General features: G+C 36.1%; 1 protein-coding gene across 5 annotated transcripts in view; it reads right to left on the bottom strand.

Moving 5' to 3' along the window:
• LOC131427908 (maternal protein pumilio) overlaps positions 1 to 24,271 on the bottom strand; it is a 325,778-nt gene that overhangs the window by 261,248 nt on the left and 40,259 nt on the right. For all 5 annotated transcript variants that reach the window (XM_058591489.1, XM_058591488.1, XM_058591487.1 and 2 more), the window contains one exon: positions 23,794 to 24,246. In XM_058591489.1, coding sequence (XP_058447472.1) covers positions 23,794 to 24,246 — 453 coding nt within the window. The remainder of the gene's footprint in view (positions 1 to 23,793; positions 24,247 to 24,271) is intronic.

Genomic DNA, 24,271 nt, shown 5'->3' with positions numbered 1-24,271 from the left:
GTCAGCCTTTAAATTGCAACTCATAGAAGCCATCGGAATTGAGATTACAACGACGATGGGACCCATGATCATCATTGCAGCGTACTGCCCCAAACAAACCAATCTTCGAGATGGTACGTGTGCATCATTGAAGCGAGATCTGGCTATGCTCACTCGACGACAGAACAAATTCATCATTGCTGGGGACCTGAACGCACGGCATGAGCTGTGGGGAAACAGAAGACAGAATCGAAACGGATTCGTACTTGCCGAAGATTACGAAGCTGGACAATACAACATCTTCGCTCCGGATCAACCAACGCGACTTTCCAGATCGGGAGTTCATTCCATTTTGGATATATTCATCAGCAACATCGCCATAGACAGCTCTCCGGTTGTCTTCTACGAGCTCTCTTCTGACCACTTTCCAGTAATATTGACGTTGGGATCTTCACCAGAAACAGTGCCTATTCAACCACGGAGGAACTAGTATCGCACCGATTGGGTCCAATTTCAACAAATCGCCGACCAACTTATTAATATCAATGTTCCACTAGATTCCCCGATGGAAATCGATGCGGCCCTATCTTCCTTCCAGCATTCAATCACAGTCGCTCGTGATAGGACGGTTCCAGTACAACATATGCCGAGTTCCTCTCTTCAAATCGACAGTGTCACCAAGAAACTCATCCGACTTCGGAATATCTACCGGAGGCAGTATCAACGAACTGGCATCCTAGATAGGAAGACTACTTATAACAACTTAACTAGGATAATCCAGGAAAGGATATCTGAGCTTCGCAACAGGAACTTCCAGCAAAAGCTTCGAAAAATTCTCCCACATTCAAAGCCCTTCTGGTCCTTAACGAAGGTGCTTAAGAAAAAACCGAAGCCTATTCCTCCTCTGATGTCACCCCAGGACGCAGCTGAAGGAATACCTTTAATCACACCAGTAGAGAAGGCAAATGCGCTAGGCCAGCAGTTTGTGTGTTCTCACAATTTAGGACTCAACATTGTTAGTCCATATGAAAGAACCGTTGCTGATAGCGTAGCTGAGGTTGACCAATCAGACAGCTTAGTTCCTGAGGAAAGTAGAGTCACTGCGAATGAGCTGATGGCTTTTGTGAAAAAATCCAAAAATATGAAGGCCCCCGGTTTCGACAACACATTCAACATTGAGCTGAAACATTTGAGTATTCGCTCATTTGTCTTCTTAGCTAAACTTTTTAACAGGTGCTGGGAGCTTGGTTACTTCCCTTCAATGTGGAAGTTAGCTAAAGTTATCCCAGTTTTGAAACCGGGGAAAGATCCTTCCTTTTCCAAGAGCTATCGGCCCATCAGCTTACTCTCTGCCCTATCCAAGCTGTTTGAAAAGTCAATACAAAGGCGAATTCTTGCTTTTGCAGATGAACAGGATATATTTCTGGAAGAACAGTTTGGGTTCCGGAAAGGAAGATCCACCATCCACCAGCTCACAAGGGTTAACAACGTCATCCAGCAAAACAAATCAGTGTCCAAAACGACTGCCATGGCAATATTGGATATTGAAAAGGCATTCGATAATGTGTGGCACGATGGACTGGTGTTTAAACTGCATCGGTATAATTTTCCCATGTATCTTATTAAAATTATCAAAAATTATCTTGCAGATAGAGCATTCCAGGTTTCTCTGAATAATGCACTTTCAGAAAGATTTACTATTCCTGCTGGTGTACCCCAGGGAAGTATCCTAGGTCCCATTCTATACAACATTTTCACATCAGACATCCCACCTCTTCCAGGTGGTGGTGTTCTGTCACAATTTGCTGATGATACTGCCATTCTTTACAAAGGTCGTGTCATTAATGCTCTGAAAAATAAACTACAGACAGGTCTGGACGCTTTAACAGAATATTTTACAAGCTGGAAAATTGTGATCAATGCAGCAAAAACTCAGGTCATCTTGTTTCCACATTCAAGATCTCCAAAACTTGTTCCATCAGACGAATGCAGAATACGATTCGGTGATGAGGTCATTCAATGGTCCGATGAAGTTATCTATCTAGGACTCACCTTTGACAGACATCTGATATTCAGGTCACATGTTGACAAAATCGTTCAAAAATGCAGCATACTCATTAGGTCTCTGTATCCGCTGATTTGTAGAACATCTAAACTATGCCTGAAGAATCAGATGGCTGTCTATAAACAAATCATCTACCCCGCAATTGAATACGCAGTCCCTGTTTGGCGGGGTTGTGCACGAACACACAAACTTAGGCTTCAACGCATTCAAAGTAAGATCTTAAAGATGATTCTAAATCTACCCCCTTGGACAAGGACTAGTGAAGTACATGAGATGGCCTCACTGGATATACTAGAACAAAAATTCGAACAATACTGCACGAAATTTGAAGAGAGGTGCTCAATCTCTGAAATACAAATAATTCAAAATTTGTACGTATTAGGTTAGGGATAGTTATAAGTAGGTAGACATTTTATAAATAATTAAAATAAATATTATGATTAAACATTAGTATGTAAAACAAGAGTAACTAAAACACCTATTATTAATAACGAATCGTATGAACAACAAAGATGAAAGGCCAAAGGGTCAAAACACTTGTACTGTAAAATGTTGATGTAATACACAAAAATAAGATTAATAAACAGATATTTATGCAAAAAAACTAAGGAAAAAATTGCAATTGCCAGAAGTCTTAAAAATTCATGGAACATCGAGATCTGGTGTTATCTTGAAAAAATTTTAGGTCCCAGAGAATCGAATTCATTTTTTTCCGAAAAAACTCTTGTTCTCGAGGTTTCATACATTTCTAAGACGAATTAAGAAAACGCTTAGCTTTGAAAATTCGCATGAGAAAACCAGCTAAATTTAAAATGTTGCATAGAAAATCATCTCATTAGTAGAGTCACTATGTTCTGATTTTCACAAACTCAGATTCTAATGGTAGGTGTTATGGTCCCGTCAATCGCTATTGAATTTCATCTCGTTCCGACTTCCGGTTCCGGAATTACAAGGCAAAATGTGAAAATTTATGAGAAAATTAAGTGCGCACATTTTTCTCGAAAATTGTTTATCCGATTTTTACAAACTAAGATGCAAATGAAAAAGGTCTTGAAATTCTTTAAGAAATCCCCTAGAAGTTAATTCAGATCCGACTTTCGGTTCCGGTTTTACAGTGCGATTAGCAAAAATTTTCAATTTCAAGAGTATTTTTCACAAGCGATGGCGGAACGAAGTGCACATTTTTATAAAATTTAGTAGTAAATTCTTCTAGTTGGCAGACCTTGTTAGGTGGTAGATATATAAATCTACTTTGGGACTACTAGTGTCCGGTTTCCGCTTCCGAACGCACCGGTAATAGCGGAGAAAAGCTTCAAAAAACGGAACTCACTTCGATTTTTCAGCAACGGTTTAATCGATTTTCACAAATCTCAAATGAAATTAAAGCTCTTAGTGTCTTAAAAAATACTGTGCAATTTCATCCAGATCCGACTTCCGGTTCCGAAATTATAGGGCGATGAGTTTCATACAAAATGAAACTTTCAAACTGTCATACAAAATGATCCAAGCCCGGTACGCATCGGTACGTGCTGGTATGGAATAAGAAAACACCATCGCCTAGAACACAGCGTGCTTTGTTCAATTTTGTATAGCGTGCAGGGTTGCCACATTTAAATCTATATTAACTTGACATAACTGTTCACAAATTGAAAAGGTTATGGTAGTTTATAACCCAAAGAGAGTTTTTTATTTCATTCAAGTTTGGAAAATGTTCTAGTGATGTTTTTTTACCTTTTTTTATATATATAAAAAATAGGTATAGAATTCGCTCAAACTTTAGAAAATTTTTCCGAGGACCGGAGGTCCGAATGTCATATGCCAATCGATTCAGTTCGACGAACTGAGCAAATGTCCGTGTGTGTATGTGTGTGTCTCTATGTGTGTTGTCAACTAAGAGGTCGAGGTCTCAGAGATGGCTGAACCGATTTTGATTAAACTAGTCGCAAATGAAAGGTCTCCCCGTCACCCAAAACGCTATTGAATGGTTTTGAGATAGGATGTTTACATTTTGAGTTATACGAAGTTTTATGTCAAAATTGGTATCTGTCACAATTGACTTTGAAAACAGAATATATTTTCAGACTTAGATTCCGCACGGTAATACCTATCCAACAAGCCATAGATTGTTAAAATCCATCCATTTTTAACGGAGATATCGAAATTTTTGTGTAAGCGACTTTTTCCCCTATTCCAGCAGTAGAAGTTTTGAGCGCTGCCTGGCAAAGAAATGCTTGGGAGCAACATAATACACGATTTTTTATACTGTTACATACATTTGTTTCTAAGTACCCAAAAGACTGTGTACAGCATGATATTTTGCCTCGGACCGATTTTAGCACGGTTCGTTTTTGGCAACATAATCGTCCAAATATGCCATATGAAAACCAGATGATGGCAGAATTTTCGAGTTGAGAGCAATTCCATAATCATATTGATTTAAACTAATTAAAGCAATAAATGCTGGAAGAACATAACAGCCATATACCATTCGAATCAGTTCATCGAGATCAGCAAATGCGTGTGTGACAAGTAATTTCACTCAATTTTTTTCGGAGATGACTATCGTTTTCTACAAACTCAGATTCATATGAAAAGTCGTATACTCCCAAACAATGTTGCTGAATTATGTTTGGTTCCGACCCCTGGTTTCGGAACTACAGGATGATATGTGAAACGAAATTAAAACTGTGTAACTCATTTTTCTCGTAGATAGCTGAACCGATCTAAGATTCAAATGAAATCTAAGAATCATCTAAGATTAAAATGAAAAGTTCTAAGATTCTATAAAACATCTTGTTTTTCAGTCAAATCCAACTTCCGGTTTTGGAGATACAGGGTGATTAGTATAAAAATGTCTATTTCACATAAATTAATCAGGTTTATCGAGTTTGCAGATTTGGATAGTCGATAACCAAATAAACTTTCACTTCCATTTTTGGTTGTGTTCAGTTTCCGTTTCGGAAGGCACCCAAAAATTTAATTCGCACTACGATTCCTCAAAGATGTCTACATCGATTTTCAAACCTTTTGAAACAAATTTGTCTGAATTTATCTGATTTCGGCCATACCGATTTTAGAACTCCGTTTCTCAAAGCTCAGTCGTTTTCTCAAAAAAAGCCTAATCGAATTTCAGAAACAAAAGTTCAAATTAAAATAAATTCAATTTTATCCAATCCTGACTTCCGATTCTCGAATTGTAGGATGATGAATTTTCAAAATTCAAAGCGATATAGAAGATGACAATCCCGAAAAGCTTCAAAGTTGGACTCAAAAATATTGCAATTTATTCGTCATATGGCTATACGAATCGGTTTGGGTTATGCTGGTTCCTGAATATCGGCTCTGGAAGTACCTTAAATTACACTAAACTCTAAAGTGAAAATTATTTCAACATATCATGGAATGTTTAATCGACTGTTACACTTTTAGATTCAAATTCGATCTGATTTGCAGTTTCGACATTACAGAATAATGAGTGATTAAAATCTCAAATTGCCACTTAAAACGACTGACATTAGAATAATGTCATGAAAACTGAAACACCGAAAAATATTCATGCAAAAAACACATGCGGATTGATAGAAAAAGGTATCATTTCACTGCTAGGTGGATTAAGCACGTTTTTAAATATAAGTAATGTGAGAAAGGCATCATTACATAACTAGGTGGACTAAAAAAGATTGTTCATTACCGTGTCCACTAAGTAAAAGAAACGTTACAGAACAGATACGTATTATTCTGTTATTTACAGGCGTCATCAGTGAATCAATGTTTTGTAAATCTGATGACTGTTTAGTGAAAGTTTAGTGACGTTACAGTAGAATAGTAGAAATAAATTATGGCTAAAAATGTATTTGCTCTATGTTTTTTTTCGAACAACGACGTTGATTTTAAATAAAACGAAGAGTGTAACAAAACGTTCTGTTGAGAAGAGTAATACTATGTTCACACTATGAGTTGAAACATGTTATAACTCCGATTTCATGTTTTAAGCGAAATAACATGTTTTACTTTTGCGTTATTTCATATTCATAAACGTCACATTAAAACATGTTTTCCCGAAATAACATGATATAATTGTCAGTAAAGCACAACCCTGCTAGCATTTTCCTTCACTTTTTGACTATGTCAATTGACAAGCTGTTCAACAACAGCAGTTTTCCATCAAAGTAGCCATGTAATCATAATAAAACAAAACTGAAAACTGGTACCAACGTTGCCAGGTATACCGATGTCTCGGTATTTATACAGATTTTTTACCTCTATATTCACGAATCACACAGATAAGTACCGAATTTGGTTTTTAGCTTGAATAGACATGAGAAAAGGTTGTCGTGGGACCTTTTTTTTCGCTCACCTTTTCTACTACTTATGTAGAAGAGATATTGATACCGATATGATACAGATAGATTTTTGCGCTGACTACATATTTTTGGGAAAATGACCTGGCAACGCAGATAGGTACAACCATTTTGCTTAGTGTGAACAGTGCAGTTTTAACTTTATATTACTATCGTTAAAACATGTTATTTTCGACCAGTGTGAACATAGTATAATACTATGTTCACACTATGAGTTAAAACGAGTTTTAACTCTGATTTCATGTTTTAAGTGAAATAACATGTTTTACTTTTGCTTTATTTCATATTCAAAAACGTCATATTAAAACATATTTTCCCGAAATAATATGGTATAATTGTCAGTAAAGCACAACCCTGCTAGCATTTTTCTTCACTTTTCGACTATGTCAATTGACAAGCTGTTCAACAACAGCAGTTTTCCATCAAAGTAGCCATGTAATCATAATAAAACAAAACTGCAAAGTGGTACAATTATTTTTGTTCTTCTGTTTTAAGTGATTACTTTTTTGGTCATTTGCTGCTCAAAACTATTTGAATATTTAAAACCAACACATGATAAAAAAAAACTTTTTTGTACACAGAAATGAGCGATTAACTTAATGGTAATACCAATTGGTCCAAAAGGCATTGTGGAAAACCACACCTCTTGAAGCCGGAAATCAAATCTTTAATTTTTCTCTGTAGATTTTCTTATTCCGAAGTATTACAAACTATACTACGCAATTTCCAGAACCCAAAAAGTAAGATCAACCGCAACTCTCTCTTGAAGAGTGCTTAATTTCTGCGTGGTAGCCATTTTTGCAGTTTGTTTCTAAACAAACTTAATAACAAACAATCTGTCATGCGTATAACGTAATCCAAGTGTGAACAGTTCGGTTTTAACTTTATATTATTAACGTTAAAACATGTTATTCTCTGCAGGTGTGAACATAGTATAAAACTGAAAAACTACATGTGTATTATCTTCCTTCAAAAGAACCAAGAGTATCTCCCGAACAGAGAGACGTTTTCCATGGAAAAGAAAGTGTGGAAAATTTTTTTTCCTATATCCTGAATGACATCCGTTTATGACGCATGCACCTGCGGAAACCTTTATCTTCGATCTAATTTTGGATCGAAACACATTGTATCCATATAAATCGCTGTGCACCTATGACAATCAGCAGGCCACTTGTAAATACTTTCAGATTTTTTTTTAATAAAGGATAAAGAAAAATTTGCTGTCAAGTGCCAAAACACGCTGTACAGAGTGCTCCATCTTTTATGTCGGTATGTAAAAATGAAATACTGAATTGACGATTCCAAAACATATCTGATACAATTGCTCTGTTGGTAAATGTTATTCAGCGTTTACATATCGACAAAAAAGATGAAGCACCCTGTATTTTGAAGGAAACAAGCCAAGTTTAGCATAAACGTAAGTGAGCACCACAATATATCGTGAAACAACTCTAAAAAATATCAATGTTCACTTCGCCGTAGAAACATTGAGAATGGAAAATTCATCATTTTGAACAATTAATCGTACTGCACATTTGCGCACCAGAAGTTAAGTGGAAACGATGCATATTACACTAACATCGAAATTACAAAAATTTCAGGAATTCATCGTAAAAATATCATGCTGGGGACAAAATAATGCTACGACCAATTCTTGCAAGCTGTTATTATGCAAAAAATGGCTTGGGATTGGCTTAAAATCTATTTCAATCATCCAGATACGTTCTATCGAAAACTTCTGGTCTGCCCTCAAACGTATACTGTAGGCTCCAAAAGATCAGCGATTGACTTCTCAAATCAAGCAAAAGCTGAAGGAAATCGAAAAAAAAACTAATTAGATATGTTCGTCGCAATCTGCACGAAATAGAAGGCAATGGCCCCCATTAAGTGTACTGTAAATGCATTTTTTGGTAGATCATAAATAAAACTAATTACCATTTAGAGAAAATTTGAGTTCGATGTTTTTGTTTTCAAATGACGTACTAGAATAGACGAAACAGTTTCCAAACACATGTTGCTTCAGGTGAACCCGGAAACCAAGGATCAAATTGAATTTATTTGAGCATCAACTAGCAGAATCTACAAATCTGAAGTCGGAGCAGTATGAAATTATATAACAATTGATAGTACCATAAACTTTTCACTTGGATCTAAACTTGCGAAAATCGACATGACCATTTCAGAGAGTATGTTCGTCGAATCAGCGAATGTCTGTGTGTGTGACGAATATGGTCATCTAATTTTCTCGGAGATGGCTTTACCGATTCCCACAAACTTAGGTTCAAATGAAGGATCTTCTGTTCCCATACTTAGTTATTGAATTTCATTTGGATCCAACTTCTAGTTCCAGAGTGATAGGATCATATGTACCAAAAAAGACAAAATAATTTAACTCTATTTTCTCGGAGATGATTGAATCGATTTTTACAAACTTAGATTCAAAAGAAAGGTCCTATAATGCCATACAATATTCCTGAATTTAATTTAGATACGACTTCCGGTTCCGGAATTAAAGATTGATATGTACCAAAAATAATTCAATTTATCTCAAAGGTTACTACACCGATTTTCACAAACTTAAAATCGAATGAAAGCTGTCCAATACAAAGTTTCTGAATTTCATCTGGATTTTCGGTTGCGGAATTACAGTTGTGTTAAAAATCAAAATAATATCACTCAATTTTCTCGAAGATTGCTCAACCGATTTACAAAACGATTTATTTATTCTAGTTGGTTTGACATAAAGTCGCCATAACTAAGTTCTGTTTTTGCAATGACTGAGTGGAAACATATATTGGAGAAGTAAAATGAATAAGAAACAAAATACGCTCAGATACAGGACTCGAACCTGAGTTCTTATGCTTTCTGTACATACGCGCTACCATTTCGCAATTCCAAGCTTTGTGATAGACACATAATGTTTCCACTCAGTCATTGCAAAAACCGATTTATCAAAGTTTTATTCAGATCCCACTTTCGGTTCCGGAAATAAAGAGTGCAAAAAATGTCAATTTCAAGAGCATGAAAAACCATGTAATGAGTAGCGAATTTTTAAATTGGCTAATAAAATTTGCTAGCTTGCAGATGATAATAGTCTATGACCAATTAAACTCATATCAGATTTTCATAAACACAGATTCACAGAAAAGGACTGATAACAAACTTGTTGAATTGGATAGTCCGATTATCGGTTCCAGAACTACAAGGTTGTCAAAATCATTGAAATGGGGCTTACTTCACTTGCTCATTTTTTCTTATATTAGACTTCGATGTCGTTGGTGCTGCGTGACCGACTTTACCCTATAGTCTACGGCGTTTGGGAATGCCGTACAAGATCCATTTTCCATCCGCAGTAACAATACGGTTCTCATACAGAAAGGTTATGCAATCACTGTGGAAACCTACTTTTTAACAGAGGTACGGAGGGCCGAATGTCATATACCATTCTACTCAGCTCGACTAACTGAGCAAATGTCTGTGTGAGTATGTAGCAAAAATATGCACTCGATTTTCTCGGAAATGGCTGAACCGATTTTCACAAACTTAGATTCAAATGAAAGGTCTTTTGGTACCATATGTTGCTATTGAATTTTACCCGGATCGGACTTCCGGTTCGGGAGTAACGGGGTAAAATGTGCAAAAAATGAAGAAAAGTGCACTCGATTTTCTCAGAGACCGCACAACCGATTCTCTTCAACAAAGATTCAAATTACAGGTCTTATGGTCACATAGGTTGCTATTGAATTTCATCTGGATCTAGGTTCCGGTTCGGGAGTTACGGGGTAAAATGCGCCAAATGAACTAAAAACGTTTTTCTTTTAGTCCCATACCAGATTCCTGAATATTATTTGGATCCGATATCCGGTTCCGGAAATATGGGGTAAAATGTGCAACAAATTGTTAAAATATGTGCACAAACTTTTCTCAGAGAGAGCTGAACCGATTTTCACAAGCTTAGATTCAAATGAAAAGTCTTTTGATCCCATACAAACTTCCGGTTCCGGAGTTTTGGGAAAAATGTACAAAAAAATGAAAGTATGATTACTAATTTTTCTCAGTATATGATAGTATGATTGATGTGAGACAGGATCATTACACCACTAGGAGGATTAAAACAAGTTTTTTTTTCAAGTCATAGTCAATTAAACTTCGAACTTGTTCAACGACCCAATAATATTTTTCTGACAAACTTAAGTTTGTTGAAATCGGCTGAATATTCGAGAAAATTGAACGTCAAAAAATTTTTTGAAAGGCACTTGCAATCACACATACACACACATAAACTGAGAGAGAGATATTTTCCAATCTCTTCGAGCTGAGTCAAATGGTATGTAACACAATGGATCTCCGAGATTTTGTTCAAAAGCCGGTTTCTCCAGCAAGTCTATTACCTTTCTATAGAGAAAGACAAAACATCATTTTTTTTAGAAAAATACACCAAATGAACTTATATTTTTCAATTAAATTTCAGTTCAATGACAACAAAGACAACAGCATTTACAAGAATGGCTGTTTTCTAAGATTGTAAATTGCCTCTAAGATAATAAGCTCCATGCGATAGCTAATTCTGAGCAGTTTGAAATATACTCTTCGAAGCCGTCGTCATCAGTCTTTTCGATTTTCATTTAACGAAATCTAACTAAAAGTAAGCAATAATACTACCTTGATCAAAAAATTCCCGGAATTTATGCAGAAAATTAATACAAGATTATTCATCAAAATCGATATAGTTCCCTTCAAAGTACTTCTCATCGACTTCCATAATCTCCGTGCTGCAACGCGTCCCATGGAGAGGTTTCTTGGATACAGTCGCAGGGAGCCAATTCAGGTGAATTCGGTTGTTGCTGAGTGGTATTCGTTTCGTTTCTAGCCAAATGTTCACGGATAACGATGACATTGTGTGACGGTGCGTTATCGTGGTGCAAGATCCATGAGTTGTTTGTCCACAAATGTGATCTTTTTAGGCGAATGGCTTCACACAACACCCTTGTTATCAATAAAAACTGTGAATATCGCCTTATTTTTGGATTGAAAACGACGTGGCCACTAACGGCCACTTTTGAAACGTTCTTGCCACTGATAAACGACTGTTTGCTTCAGAGTATCGTTGCCGAAACACTCTTCTAACATTTGCAATGTCGTCGCACCATTAAAACCGTTTTTAACGCAAAATTTAATACGAACTCGTTGTTGAAAATTCAATCCCATTTTGAAAATCGTGCAAAATCGAGGACACGCACAATCGCAGATGTACTCAATACGACGTAACTTTTACAAATGTCCAGGTATCAGACTGAAAATTTGATAAAATCTCAAAGATTGATGTGGCAACCTAAGAAAAAATCTAATCGAGTGACTGAGAGCGCCACACGGTGGTGATTCCGGGAACTTTTGGAACTAGGTAGTAGACTTTTCATTGGATCAGACAATCATTTTACTGTGCTTTGTGTTGCGATACAGTATACAGTATAAGTGTCTCAAGTAGAGATAAAACGTTACGTCTATTTAGCAGTTTTGCTAAGTGGCGTGACAGTTCAACATGAGCTGCTATGCACTAATGAGTCAAAGACGAAACGTAAAATAAAATAAAATCAATCATATGCGCTTAGTATATACCGACTCTTGGACCCAAATCTATAGAGGACAAACTTTTTACGCTAAGAAAATGTGAAGTTAAAGAAAAAATAAAACAACTACGAATGATGAAGCGACGAAAAATCCCCAAAACAACGACTCCAAAAACACCAAAAAACAACAACAACGACCACGTCGGAAAAATGAATGAAGATGCGATTTGTGAGCCAAATTAAACATTCTACAGTGGTTAGAACTGTAGACAGGTATCAATTTGATAGTTCAAATTTTAGTTTACACAATGTTTCCGTATGCTGTTCTAATGTTTACCAAAAATATACTTCAACCCGTTGAAAACATTCCAGCCTACACAATGCAACTTCTCCCAGAAACAAGCCTGAAGAAACTTTGATCGCCTAAATCAGCATTCACCCGCAGTTTTCCAACCTTGCCGTAATACTAACAAGGCAACGATAAAGCCGGCAGAGACTCAACACTCTGCATCGCCCGCTATAATGTTAAATCGAGTAAATTGGTTGAGCCAGTACATTATTACTACTATGTTGCAGTGTTCAAGTTCACTGAATAGAGCAAAACGAGTGAGAAGGACAGCAGAAAAAAACACGATGAAAATAATCCGCTCGTTGAATCCACCACCCATCCTTCCGCTTCAGCAGGCAATCCACCACCATCACCACCACCACTCATTAGTGTCTGCTCGGCTAGCTCAGAAAACCAGCGCCATATGCTAAACTGCTGAGTACTATTTAGTGCGTTGCATGCCGTTGTGAATCTGCGATGGTTCCCATCAGAAGTGACACGGAAAAACGCTCGTTTCATGCCGCGATGATTCGGGACCAATTTATCTATCCGAAGAGGGGTTGGTTTAAGCTGGATCCAGTAGCAGCCGCAGCTGGAATATTGAAACTGATGACCTGGACTCGAATAAACTAGGCGGCAGTACACATTACGCACCAATTCACGGGGTGTCAGTCTGGTGTTGTACCCGTGGGCCCCCAGCGCTTGGTGTACCTAGAATTCAATTAGGATTATGCTCCCTTTCCCGTCAGAAACTTGTCATAACAATTTAGATGGCGCGTATAAACACTGTCCCGTACAATTGGTTGCACAGATGGAATTATTTCGTTTCGTGTTTCAGCTAACAACAACCGAACTGGGTTGGATTCCATACATTCGATCATATGATATTTTACACCCAAGTCATTAGAAATCTATTAAGTATTATGAGTTTATCAAAAAGTTCATTTGGGGAACATAAATTTTCAGGAAAATATTCAAAAAGATTGCAAAACTTTCTTGAAACGAAGCCAAACAATAGGGTAAAAACAAGATGGCAAACCTTCGAAAGTTTTCCGAAAATCAACAACGGACAGAAACCGAATGATTCATTGAACCGGAGTCGTCTCCATCCCTGCTGAGCCCGGGTCTATTTCGCATGTGCTTCGGAACCGATTCCACTGTATGGGGATCCCGAAAACAGCAATGAAATAATTCTGCAGCGAACCCGAGCAGTAATAGCGCATAATCGTACATCAACCCGTCAGAAAATCCCATCTGGGTCGGTGAAGCGCAGCGAAAATTCGCACATAATTTGCTGCCACTTCTGCTGCCTTCATACATTCACGCGGAGGGCAACGAGCGGCGCAAAAACCACGAGCCATTCGAATATTCGACCAGCGCCGCCGACGGAGCTACCGTAATCGGTGAATGTTGGCTGTTACGTTGTTTCCGCTTCTATTCTTCCTAGCGATGCCCGTTGATTTTCCCTCTCTCCGGATGGAAGAGCTCGCTGTACCGCGAAGAGTTGTTCTTACCGTACACGACAGGGTATGTGTACATTTGGCAGGTATGCATGACAAGATGCTTGCGACGGAATTTTCAGAAGCATCCATCTAAGCAAAAATTAAAAATCGCGGCCTGCACTGTATTCAGCCTATGGGGTTGTGCTAGGTTTTTGTTTCCTTTCTTTCTCTTTCATGAATGGCTTTCATAGAGTGTTTGAAGCGACCGTACGATTTGAAAGGGATCACTCAACCAAAAAAGCACGAAACGAGAATCTGATCGAAGTGAATACGGTACTGATAGATGTGAAAGCTGGAACAGTTGGAACACTCCAGGGAAGACGAGAACCGCACAAATCATTCCCCTGTCCGGTGACGATGGTATTCTTGGAAGTCAGCAGTCTTTTTTCGTTCTTATTGTTCAATGTCAGATAGCATCGTTCGCAAAATGAAACGAGAATAATGTTAATCACGTTCTGAAACACAACCCGGCGATAGCCAGCGCAGAGCTCCGGGAAGTGAAGAAACAATCGGTTCTGGGAGAGTTGACCACGATTTAATTAGAATTAATATTCTGGTCTTCATTTTGAGTTGCACATTGTGGAAGAACATATAAAAGAACCGGTTAAATTATGCTGATAAAGACAATTAAGTATATTTGGCATGGTGATCCATGCGTCGTGTATGGAAAAGAATTTTTACTTGATTCAAAGAGAAAGGCGTTGTCAGTTAGGATACGTCTTTTTCATACGAGACACTTTCTGTCTGGAGGACAGAATTATGGCCTTCGGCATACAATTTGAACGCTAAAAACGGACTGTCAAGAAAACCTCTAGCTCTCTCCTGTAGGAGATTTGTATACGAACGAACAATGTTTTTTATACACTGAAGTCATTTTTCATGCGGGGGGAAGGTACGAGGGGAACCCTTTTGAGATGACTATAAAATTTCGATTTTTTTGTTTTACCAGGTGCCCAAGCTTAAAATAATAGCCCGGATTGGCGGTTAAATTCATAGGGTGTTGGTCTTACAAGCCAGTTGTATGTTCGAACCCCGACCTGGAAGGATTCTTAGTGTCAGTAGGATCGTAGTACTAGCCATGCAATGATTCTGTACGCTATGAATCGGCTGCGAAGTCTGTGAAACAGAAAGGCAAAATTTCACAAAAGGCCACATGCCAACTTCAATATAAAAGAAAAAACGCGATACTAACAAGCAAAGCAAAGCCTTGGTATTATAATCCTTTTGTGGAATTTGGCCTATTGTTTCAATAGACTTCGCAGCTGATTCATAGAGTACAAAACTATTGCATGACTGGTGCTATGATCCTACCAGCACTAAGAATCCTTCCAGGTCGGGGTTCGAACATACGACAACTGACTAGTAAGACCAGTGCCCTATGTATTGAACCGCCAACTCGACGCTAACAAGCTGAGGTTATTACTACTAATGTTTATATACTAGCGAAGAAAGTAATAAACTATTTATACTAAGCAAGAGCTCCCAGTGGAATATAAGATTCCTGTTAAAGGGCTCTAAATAATTTTTTAAAATTAGTAATACTTTGAGTAATAATTACTTATTAAAAATATCCTGTTGAGATGACTGTGTCATGCATTTTAAAGGGCAAAAACCGTACTTTTTTTCATGTCGTACTCAATTATTACTTTAAAAGAAATAAATCATGAATAAAAGAACTGAAGAAAAAAAATTTAAGAATAAGGAATTACGAATTGAGAATTAGAAATTAAGAACGAAGAATTAGGAGCTAGAAATTAGGAATCAAAAATTAAGAAATAATAACTAGGAATTACCAGTTAATATATAAGAATTACGAAATAAGCATTAGCATTAGGAATTTAGAAATCGGAATTCAGAATTAAGAGTTAGGAGTATTGAATTAAGAGTTGAGAGTATTAAATTAAGAGTTAAGAGTATTAAATTAAGAGTTAAGAGTATCAAATTAAGAGTTAAGAGTATTAAATTGAGAGTTAGAGTATTAAATTAAGAGTAAAGAGTTAAGAATGAAGAATTGAGACCTGAAAACTAAAAACTAAAAACTAAAAACTAAAAACTAAAAACTAAAAACTAAGAATTAAAACTAATCTAAAAACTTAAAACTAAAAACTAAAATCTAAAAAACTAAAAACTAAAAACTAAAAACAAAAACTAAAAACTAAAAACTAAAAACTGAAAACTAAAAACTAAAAACTAAAAACCTAAAACCTAAAAACTAAAAAATTAACACTAAAACCTAAAAGCTTAAAACTAAGAACTAAAAACTAGAAACTAAAAGCTAAAAACTGAAAACTCAAAACTAAAAACTAAAATCTAAAAACTAAGAACTAGGAATTAAGAATTAAGAATTAGGAATTAAGAATCAAGAATCAAGAATCAAGAATCAAGAATCAAGAATCAAGAATTAAGAATTAAGAATTAAGAATTAAGAATTAAGAATTAAGAATTAAGAATCAAGAATCAAGAATCAAGAATCAAGAATCAAGAATCAAGAATTAAGAATTAAGAATTAAGAATTAAGAATTAAGAATTAAGAATTAAGAATTAAGAATTAAGAATTAAGAATTAAGAATTAAGAATTAAGAATTAAGAATTAAGAATTAAGAATTAAGAATTAAGAATTAAGAATTAAGAATTAAGAATTAAGAATTAAGAATTAAGAATTAAGAATTAAGAATTAAGAATTAAGAATTAAGAATTAAGAATTAAGAATTAAGAATTAAGAATTAAGAATTAAGAATTAAGAATTAAGAATTAAGAATTAAGAATTAAGAATTAAGAATTAAGAATTAAGAATTAAGAATTAAGAATTAAGAATTAAGAATTAAGAATTAAGAATTAAGAATTAAGAATTAAGAATTAAGAATTAAGAATTAAGAATTAAGAATTAAGAATTAAGAATTAAGAATTAAGAATTAAGAATTAAGAATTAAGAATTAAGAATTAAGAATTAAGAATTAAGAATTAAGAATTAAGAATTAAGAATTAAGAATTAAGAATTAAGAATTAAGAATTAAGAATTAAGAATTAAGAATTAAGAATTAAGAATTAAGAATTAAGAATTAAGAATTAAGAATTAAGAATTAAGAATTAAGAATTAAGAATTAAGAATTAAGAATTAAGAATTAAGAATTAAGAATTAAGAATTAAGAATTAAGAATTAAGAATTAAGAATTAAGAATTAAGAATTAAGAATTAAGAATTGAGAATTAAGAATTAAGAATTAAGAATTAAGAATTAAGAATTAAGAATTAAGAATTAAGAATTAAGAATTAAGAATTAAGAATTAAGAATTAAGAATTAAGAATTAAGAATTAAGAATTAAGAATTAAGAATTAAGAATTAAGAATTAAGAATTAAGAATTAAGAATTAAGAATTAAGAATTAAGAATTAAGAATTAAGAATTAAGAATTAAGAATTAAGAATTAAGAATTAAGAATTAAGAATTAAGAATTAAGAATTAAGAATTAAGAATTAAGAATTAAGAATTAAGAATTAAGAATTAAGAATTAAGAATTAAGAATTAAGAATTAAGAATTAAGAATTAAGAATTAAGAATTAAGAATTAAGAATTAAGAATTAAGAATTAAGAATTAAGAATTAAGAATTAAGAATTAAGGATTAAGAATTAAGAATTAAGAATTAAGAATTAAGAATAAAGAATTAAGAATTAAGAATTAAGAATTAAGAATTAAGAATTAAGAATTAAGAATTAAGAATTAAGAATTAAGAATTAAGAATTTAGAATTCAGAATTAGGGCTATGAAATCGGACAAAACAGGTTCCGCTACGAAATGATGACGAAATCAGCATGCAATTCGCTGATACAATCGCAACAATGCAACGCAAACATAGGAGTAAGAATTTAACGGAACCTAAATAGATATTATTATCTAATAGCCAACTTAGTTTTCGAGAGTACGAAATATTGAACGAATACTGTGCTGGTTGCCTAATAAACAAAACAGTTATGTGTCACATTATGTGTCCTACCTACATAGGTAAATGTATGCAAAGTTAAGCAAACCGTTTATTCTGTAACCTTTCTGTGAAGCTCTGACCTTCTGTTTCTTTTGATGCTACTATTCTACTAACACTGGAAGTCTTTTCTGGTGGCAACCCAAAGCCACAATCTGATTGTATTATCTTGATGACACACCAATAGAAAGTGCTGAAACCATAATCTATGAGATTGCAGATAGCTACAGCCGTTCGCTATTCTCTTGTGTAGAAATATAACCTTATTGCAAGAACAGCACTATCCGGAAAAAGAAGATTAAGGCGGTTGAACTACAAAGCATTGACTTGAAAACATGTGCTCAAAGTATATTTTCGTATTACGAATCACAATGTAGGCAAAAACATTCCGAACAATGTCCTGGTTCATATATGGTATGTTAGCTGGCATGAATCTTTCATATACGAAAAGATTTTTGCTGAGCTCCCGACACATTGTGTTAATAATATCAATTAGAAAGCTGGAATTTGGCATACGAGGTCTGTTCAAAAAGTACCCGGAATTCTCATTTTTCTAAAAAAATATTTATTTATTCGTCTACATCTATATGGTCCCCTTCAAAGTAATCCCCCCTAGATATAATACACTTATGCCAGCGTTTTTTCCAGTCTTCGAAACACCCCTGATAGTAATGCTCTGTAGCACTCTCAGCGATTCTGCCTTTATCTCTTCAATCGATGAAAAACGCTGTCCTTTCATGGGTCTCTTCAACTTTGGGAACAGGAAAAAATCACACGGAGCGATATCTGGTGAATAAGGAGGTTGGGGCATGATTAAAGTCTTGTTTTTAGCCAAAAAATTTGATCAAAATTCAGCAGTTTTGGAACGAATTTTGCTGCCACTCGTTTCATGCCCAAAACATTTGAAAAAATATGATGGCATGAGCCAACTGATATTCCAACTTCATCAGCAACTTCTCTAATAGTGATTCGGCGATCATCCATAATCATTTTTTCCACTTTTCCCACATTTTCATCGATTATTGACGTGCTGGGTCGACCGGAGCGTTCGTCGTCTTCAACGTTTTCGCGGCCATCTTGGAAACGCTTATACCACTCGTAAACACTTGTTTTTTTCATAGCAGACTCACCGTAGGCTCTCTGTAACATTTCGCACACTTGGTTACACTTTATTTCATTTTTCACGCAAAATTTAATACAAATTCTTTGACTCTTCAATTCTTCCATTGTTTAAACTAACAAAAATCGCCGAGCTCAAAAAACACGTCTACACCAGTCGCTACAAGACAGAATGTAAACAATGAATACAACTGAAAATTTCACCATACATTAGGGACATATGTACCAACACAATAAAAAAAAAATTTGACCACCGGACTCCCAGACGCGCGCAATTAAAAAATTCCGGGAACTTTTTGAACAGACCTCGTAATTCGCAAGTTAGGAAGAAATTTTAAAGTCACGTATTTTCGCTCAGCACGCCAGGAAAGACATTAATAAGTGTTTAAATTAAAATGAATGAAAGCTTACACATACTCGTATAACAATACTGACTTTTATTTGGATACCACTTCGGTTCCGAAATTATATAGTGTTGAGTAGAAAAATATTCATTTCAAGATCGTCTTTTCTATACATAACACGGTAAAAACGAAAAAATCTTTGAACAAGTAATATAAAGCTTATGTAGTTGTTGACAAAAAAAATTATTTAGGAGATATCGATTTTTTATATAGTTTATTTTTCCCCGGTTTTAACCCAATTGTGATCGTTCACAGTCTTATGATCCTTTATACTGCTGTTGAATTTCAACCGGATCCGACATCCGGCTCCCGAGCTACGGGGTGAAGTGTGTTCGAAATTTCAAACCATCATTTAGAGCAGGGGTTCCCAAACTATTTTGGGTCATGGACACCTTTACTAAAATTAACTTAGGCCTCACACCCACATCAATAAATTCCTTTGAAAATTCAATTTCTTGCTTTTTGAATATTAAATATTTCAAATAACAACTTATATCAAACAATAGGGGGTAGATTTCTAGACCTCGTCGACCCCCACAGTCAGTGTTCGACCCCCGCAAACAGGATGTCGAACCCAAGGGTCTATATCGACCACTTTGGGAATTTAGAGCATTCAAAACATCTTTTAAATTTGTTTATTCAAAACTGTTTCAATTTGTATGGTATGATGGTTTATGCCCGACCAAACTTTCTTTTTACCTTTTTTTATATATATAAAAAATAGGTATAGAATTCGCTCAAACTTTCGAAAATTTTTCCGAGGCCCGGAGGGCCGAATGACATATACCAATCGATTCAGCTCGACGAACTGAGCAAATGTCTGTGTGTGTGTGTGTGTGTGTGTGTGTGTGTGTGTGTGTGTGTGTGTGTGTGTGTGTGTGTGTGTGTGTGTGTGTGTCTGTATGTGTGTTGTCAACTAAGAGGTCGAGATCTCAGAGATGGCTGGACCGATTTTAATCAAACTAGTCGCAAATGAAAGGTCTCCCCGTCACCCAAAACGCTATTGAATGGTTTTAAGATCGGATGTTTACTTTTTGAGTTATTCGAAGTTTTATGTCAAAATTTTCAGTTTTTTTACAGTATCTGTCACAATTGACCTTGAAAACAGAATATGTTTTCAGACTTAGATTCCGCACGATAATACCTATTCAACAAGCCATAGATTGTTAAAATCCGTCCATTTTTAACGGAGATATCGAAATTTTTGTGTAAACGACTTTTCGCCCTATTCCAGCAGTAGGAGTTTTGAGCGCTGTATGACAAAGCAATGCTTGGGAGCAACGGAAAACACGATTTTTTATTCTGTTACATACAATTGTTTCTAAGTACCAAAAAGACTGTGTACAGCATCCTTTTTCATGACAATTTGCCTCGGACCGATTTTAGCACGGCTCGTTTTTGGCAACATAATCGTTCGAATATGACATATATAAACCAGATGATGGCAGAATTTTTTCAATTATATTGTTTTAAACTACTTACAGCAATAAATGCTGGAAGAACATAACATCCATATACCATTCGAATCAGTTCGTCGAGATCAGCAAATGCGTGTGTGACAAATAATTTCACTCAATTTTCTCTGAAAATTTCTTTTCTACAAATTCAGATTCATACGAAAATTCGTATGCTCCCAAACAAAGTTCCTAAATTATGTTTGGTTCCGACCTCTGGTTCCGGAACTACAGGATGATATATGAAACGAAATCAAAATTGTGTAACTCATTCTTCTCGTAGATGGCTGAACCGATCTAAGATTCAAATGAAATCTAAGAATCATCTAAGATGCAAATGAAAAGTTTCAAGATTCTTTAAAACATCTTGCTCTTCAGTCAGATCCAACCTCCGGTTTCGGGGATACAGGGTGATTAGTATAAAAATGTCTATTCCACATAAATTAATCAGGTTTATCGGGTTAGCAGATTTGGATAGTCGATAAAAAAAATTAACTTTTTTCAGTTTTAGTGGTATTCAGTTGTCGATTCAGAAGGCACCTAAAAATTTAATTCGTGCTATGATTTCTCAAAGATGTCTTCACTGATTTTCAAATATTTTGAAACAAATGTAAACTATACAGCTATTCAGGTGAATTTATCTGACTTCGGCCATACCGATTTTAGAATTCCGGTTCCAGTATAAAATCGTTTCTCAAAGCTCAATCGTTTTCTCAAAAAAGCCTAATCAAATTTCAGAAACAAAAATTCAAATTGAATTAAACTTATATACAAAATTAATTAGTTTTATACATACATACAAAAATAATGAATTTTATCCAATTAAGCTTCAAAGTAGTACTCAAAACTGTAATTTATTCGTCATATGGCCATACGAATCGGTTTGGGTTATGCTGGTTCCTGAATACCGGCTCTGGAAGTACCTTAAATTACCGTAAACTCTAAAGTGGAACTTACATATCAAGGCATGTTTAATCGATTATCACACTTCTAGATTTAAATTCGATTGTATTTGCAGTTTCGACATTACAGAGTAATGAGTGATTACAATCTCAAATTGTCGCTTAAAACGACGGTCATTAAAATAATGTAATGAAAACTTAAACACCGAAGAATATTCATGCAAAAAACACATGCGGATTGATAAAAAAAAGGTATCATCTCACTGCTAGGTGGATTATTCACGTTTTTTATTCAGATTTCAGGATTTTTTTTGAAAAAAACGTATAGTAACATTTATGACAGTGTGAGTAACATGAGAAAGGTAGAATCACACCAGTAGATGGATTAAAACTGATAAAAATCGCGTGCTTTCTTTACCTTTTACCGCGCTACTCCGGAACCGAAAGTCGGATCAGGATGAAATTCAATAGAAGGCTATGGGACTATAAGGCCTTTAATTTGAATTCGAGTTGAAGAAAATCGCTTATGTGGTCTCCGAAAACATCGAGTGCACTGTTTTTCATTTTTTTTTTGCACATTTCACCTCATTACTTTCGAATCGGAACATCGATCCGCATAAAATTCAATATCAGACTATAAGACCGCGATACCTTTCATTTGAATCAAAGGGTATATAACAATCGGCCTTCCGGGCCTCCCCTCCAAAGGTCTATATGGCAAAAAATCTTTTTTCAATGTTTCGTTCAGCAACATAATATTTATCAAATAGAACCAAATTATCAATATTTGAACAATAAAAGTCATTTTCGAGTTAATTTTACGAATTGTGACCCAAATTGAAGAAATTCCGATAGGTCTGCCCTACTTTGTTCAAATTTTGGAACGTGTTTTCAAACCATAGCAGGATCATTGCAAAAGTCACATTTCAAACAATATTTTTCTGCTTCAATTTGATGTTGGTTGTTACAGCGGCTCATTTAAAAGACTTGTCAGAAACACGTTTCAAATCAGTAAATGATAGAAAGCAAAAAAAAATCATTTCATGCTTTAAAACAGTCAATTATTCTTTGCATGTGTGCTTGAACTACTAGATGAGCACAATCAAGATACGAAAGAATAGCATAACATCAGATTGGTGTGCAAAAAATAGCTGCTCTATCCTCTATGCATTAGCTGTTACAAACACACAGCTGGAGCACACTGACCATAATTCTATACTTTACCGGATTTCCCATTCCACACTGGAGAGCGCCGCCGTACCTGTGTGCCAGTCGCCATCAACGTGGGCCCGTGTAACCGTGAGTATAGAAAACTCCATCCTTCGCGTAGCGTAATGCGCCGCACAATAAAGAGAGGAAACCACATAAAAGCAGACGAATAAACTAGGTGTAGATGCCTATATGTGTGCCTTGACGAAAGGTGTTTGGCTTTTGCGCGGTACAGTCAAGGACGGGCAAAAATCGCCACACGAAGCAGCAGGCCGGCCACCGCGCTCTGCCGTCGCCGAAGACGAGAACTTGTTTGCAGAGCCGGCTTTTGTGTGTGTCTTCTCATTCACCACCAACCAAGTGCCTGTTCTTAAATTATGTCACGGGCTTAGTCGGTAACGGAGAGGCAGGTCAATGACATGACGGGCTCTTCGCTACGAACTAAGGAGGAGGCTCTTTCTGCAGTAAACTTTGGAGGCGATTCGTAATATGCGACCGATCATTTTTAGCACTGACACTGAATGCCGCGTTCAGTGTGCAACTGCAGCGTATCTGCAAGGATGTAAGGTGTTGTTTACACGCTGTACAACTGCAATATTTGCTTTCCGATTCGTGTTTTCCGACGGTCAGTGCTAACTGTGAGTACCTATAATGACAGTCGTAGCCTCGCACTTTTCGCATTGCTTCCAGTTGGAATTCAAACGAACTAGATGAGTCTTGCTGAACAGCATGTTGCTTTAAAACAAATCCTAACACGCTAAAACTGGGGTTATGCTGTCGAGCGAATTATTCATATGCGACGTCAACGCGTGCTTCTCGGATTTTGCACCATGACAGAGGTACGGGTTAGTTTCAATTTCGAGAATCAAGAACCATTGTAATCCGGTATCACCGAACCGGCATAACCAAGAAAATCCGTTCACTTACCGCTGCGTTGTTCCTCGCGATGTACTGATTCTGGGGAGCCAGGACACCGTACTGCTGTCCACCACCGAGAAAAACTAACTGCTCCTGGCCCTGCGGATGTTTCGGCACAACGCCATTGACATTCACATTCGGCGGGTGCAGGTGATCGTACATTCCGGCGCCCTGCATTGGCATTTGCATCGTTGGCATACCGCCGGCAGCCGCTGCTGCTGCCGCCGCATTGCCCATGGCAGTGTGATTGAGCATTGTCTGGTTGAGATGGTTCTGGTGGCTCAAATGGTTCGCCAGCTGGGAAGGATGGTTAATCATTGGCAGTTGCTGCTGCTGCTGTTGCTGGGCCTGCATTTGCTGATGTGCTTGATGTTTGTTCATCGAAGGCATGGTCGGCGGTGGAAGCAATCCGCCCGTACTGTTGTTGGTAAGGGTCGGATTGTATTTCCATTTGTCTTGGTTCTGGAATAAGAAGAAACATTAATTT

The sequence above is a fragment of the Malaya genurostris genome, chromosome 2 (assembly GCF_030247185.1).
Source record: "Malaya genurostris strain Urasoe2022 chromosome 2, Malgen_1.1, whole genome shotgun sequence".
In the NCBI taxonomy this organism is placed as follows: Eukaryota; Metazoa; Arthropoda; class Insecta; order Diptera; family Culicidae; genus Malaya; species Malaya genurostris.
Note: the sequence above shows the minus strand (reverse complement) of the source record. Positions and strands in the feature narration are given on the sequence as shown.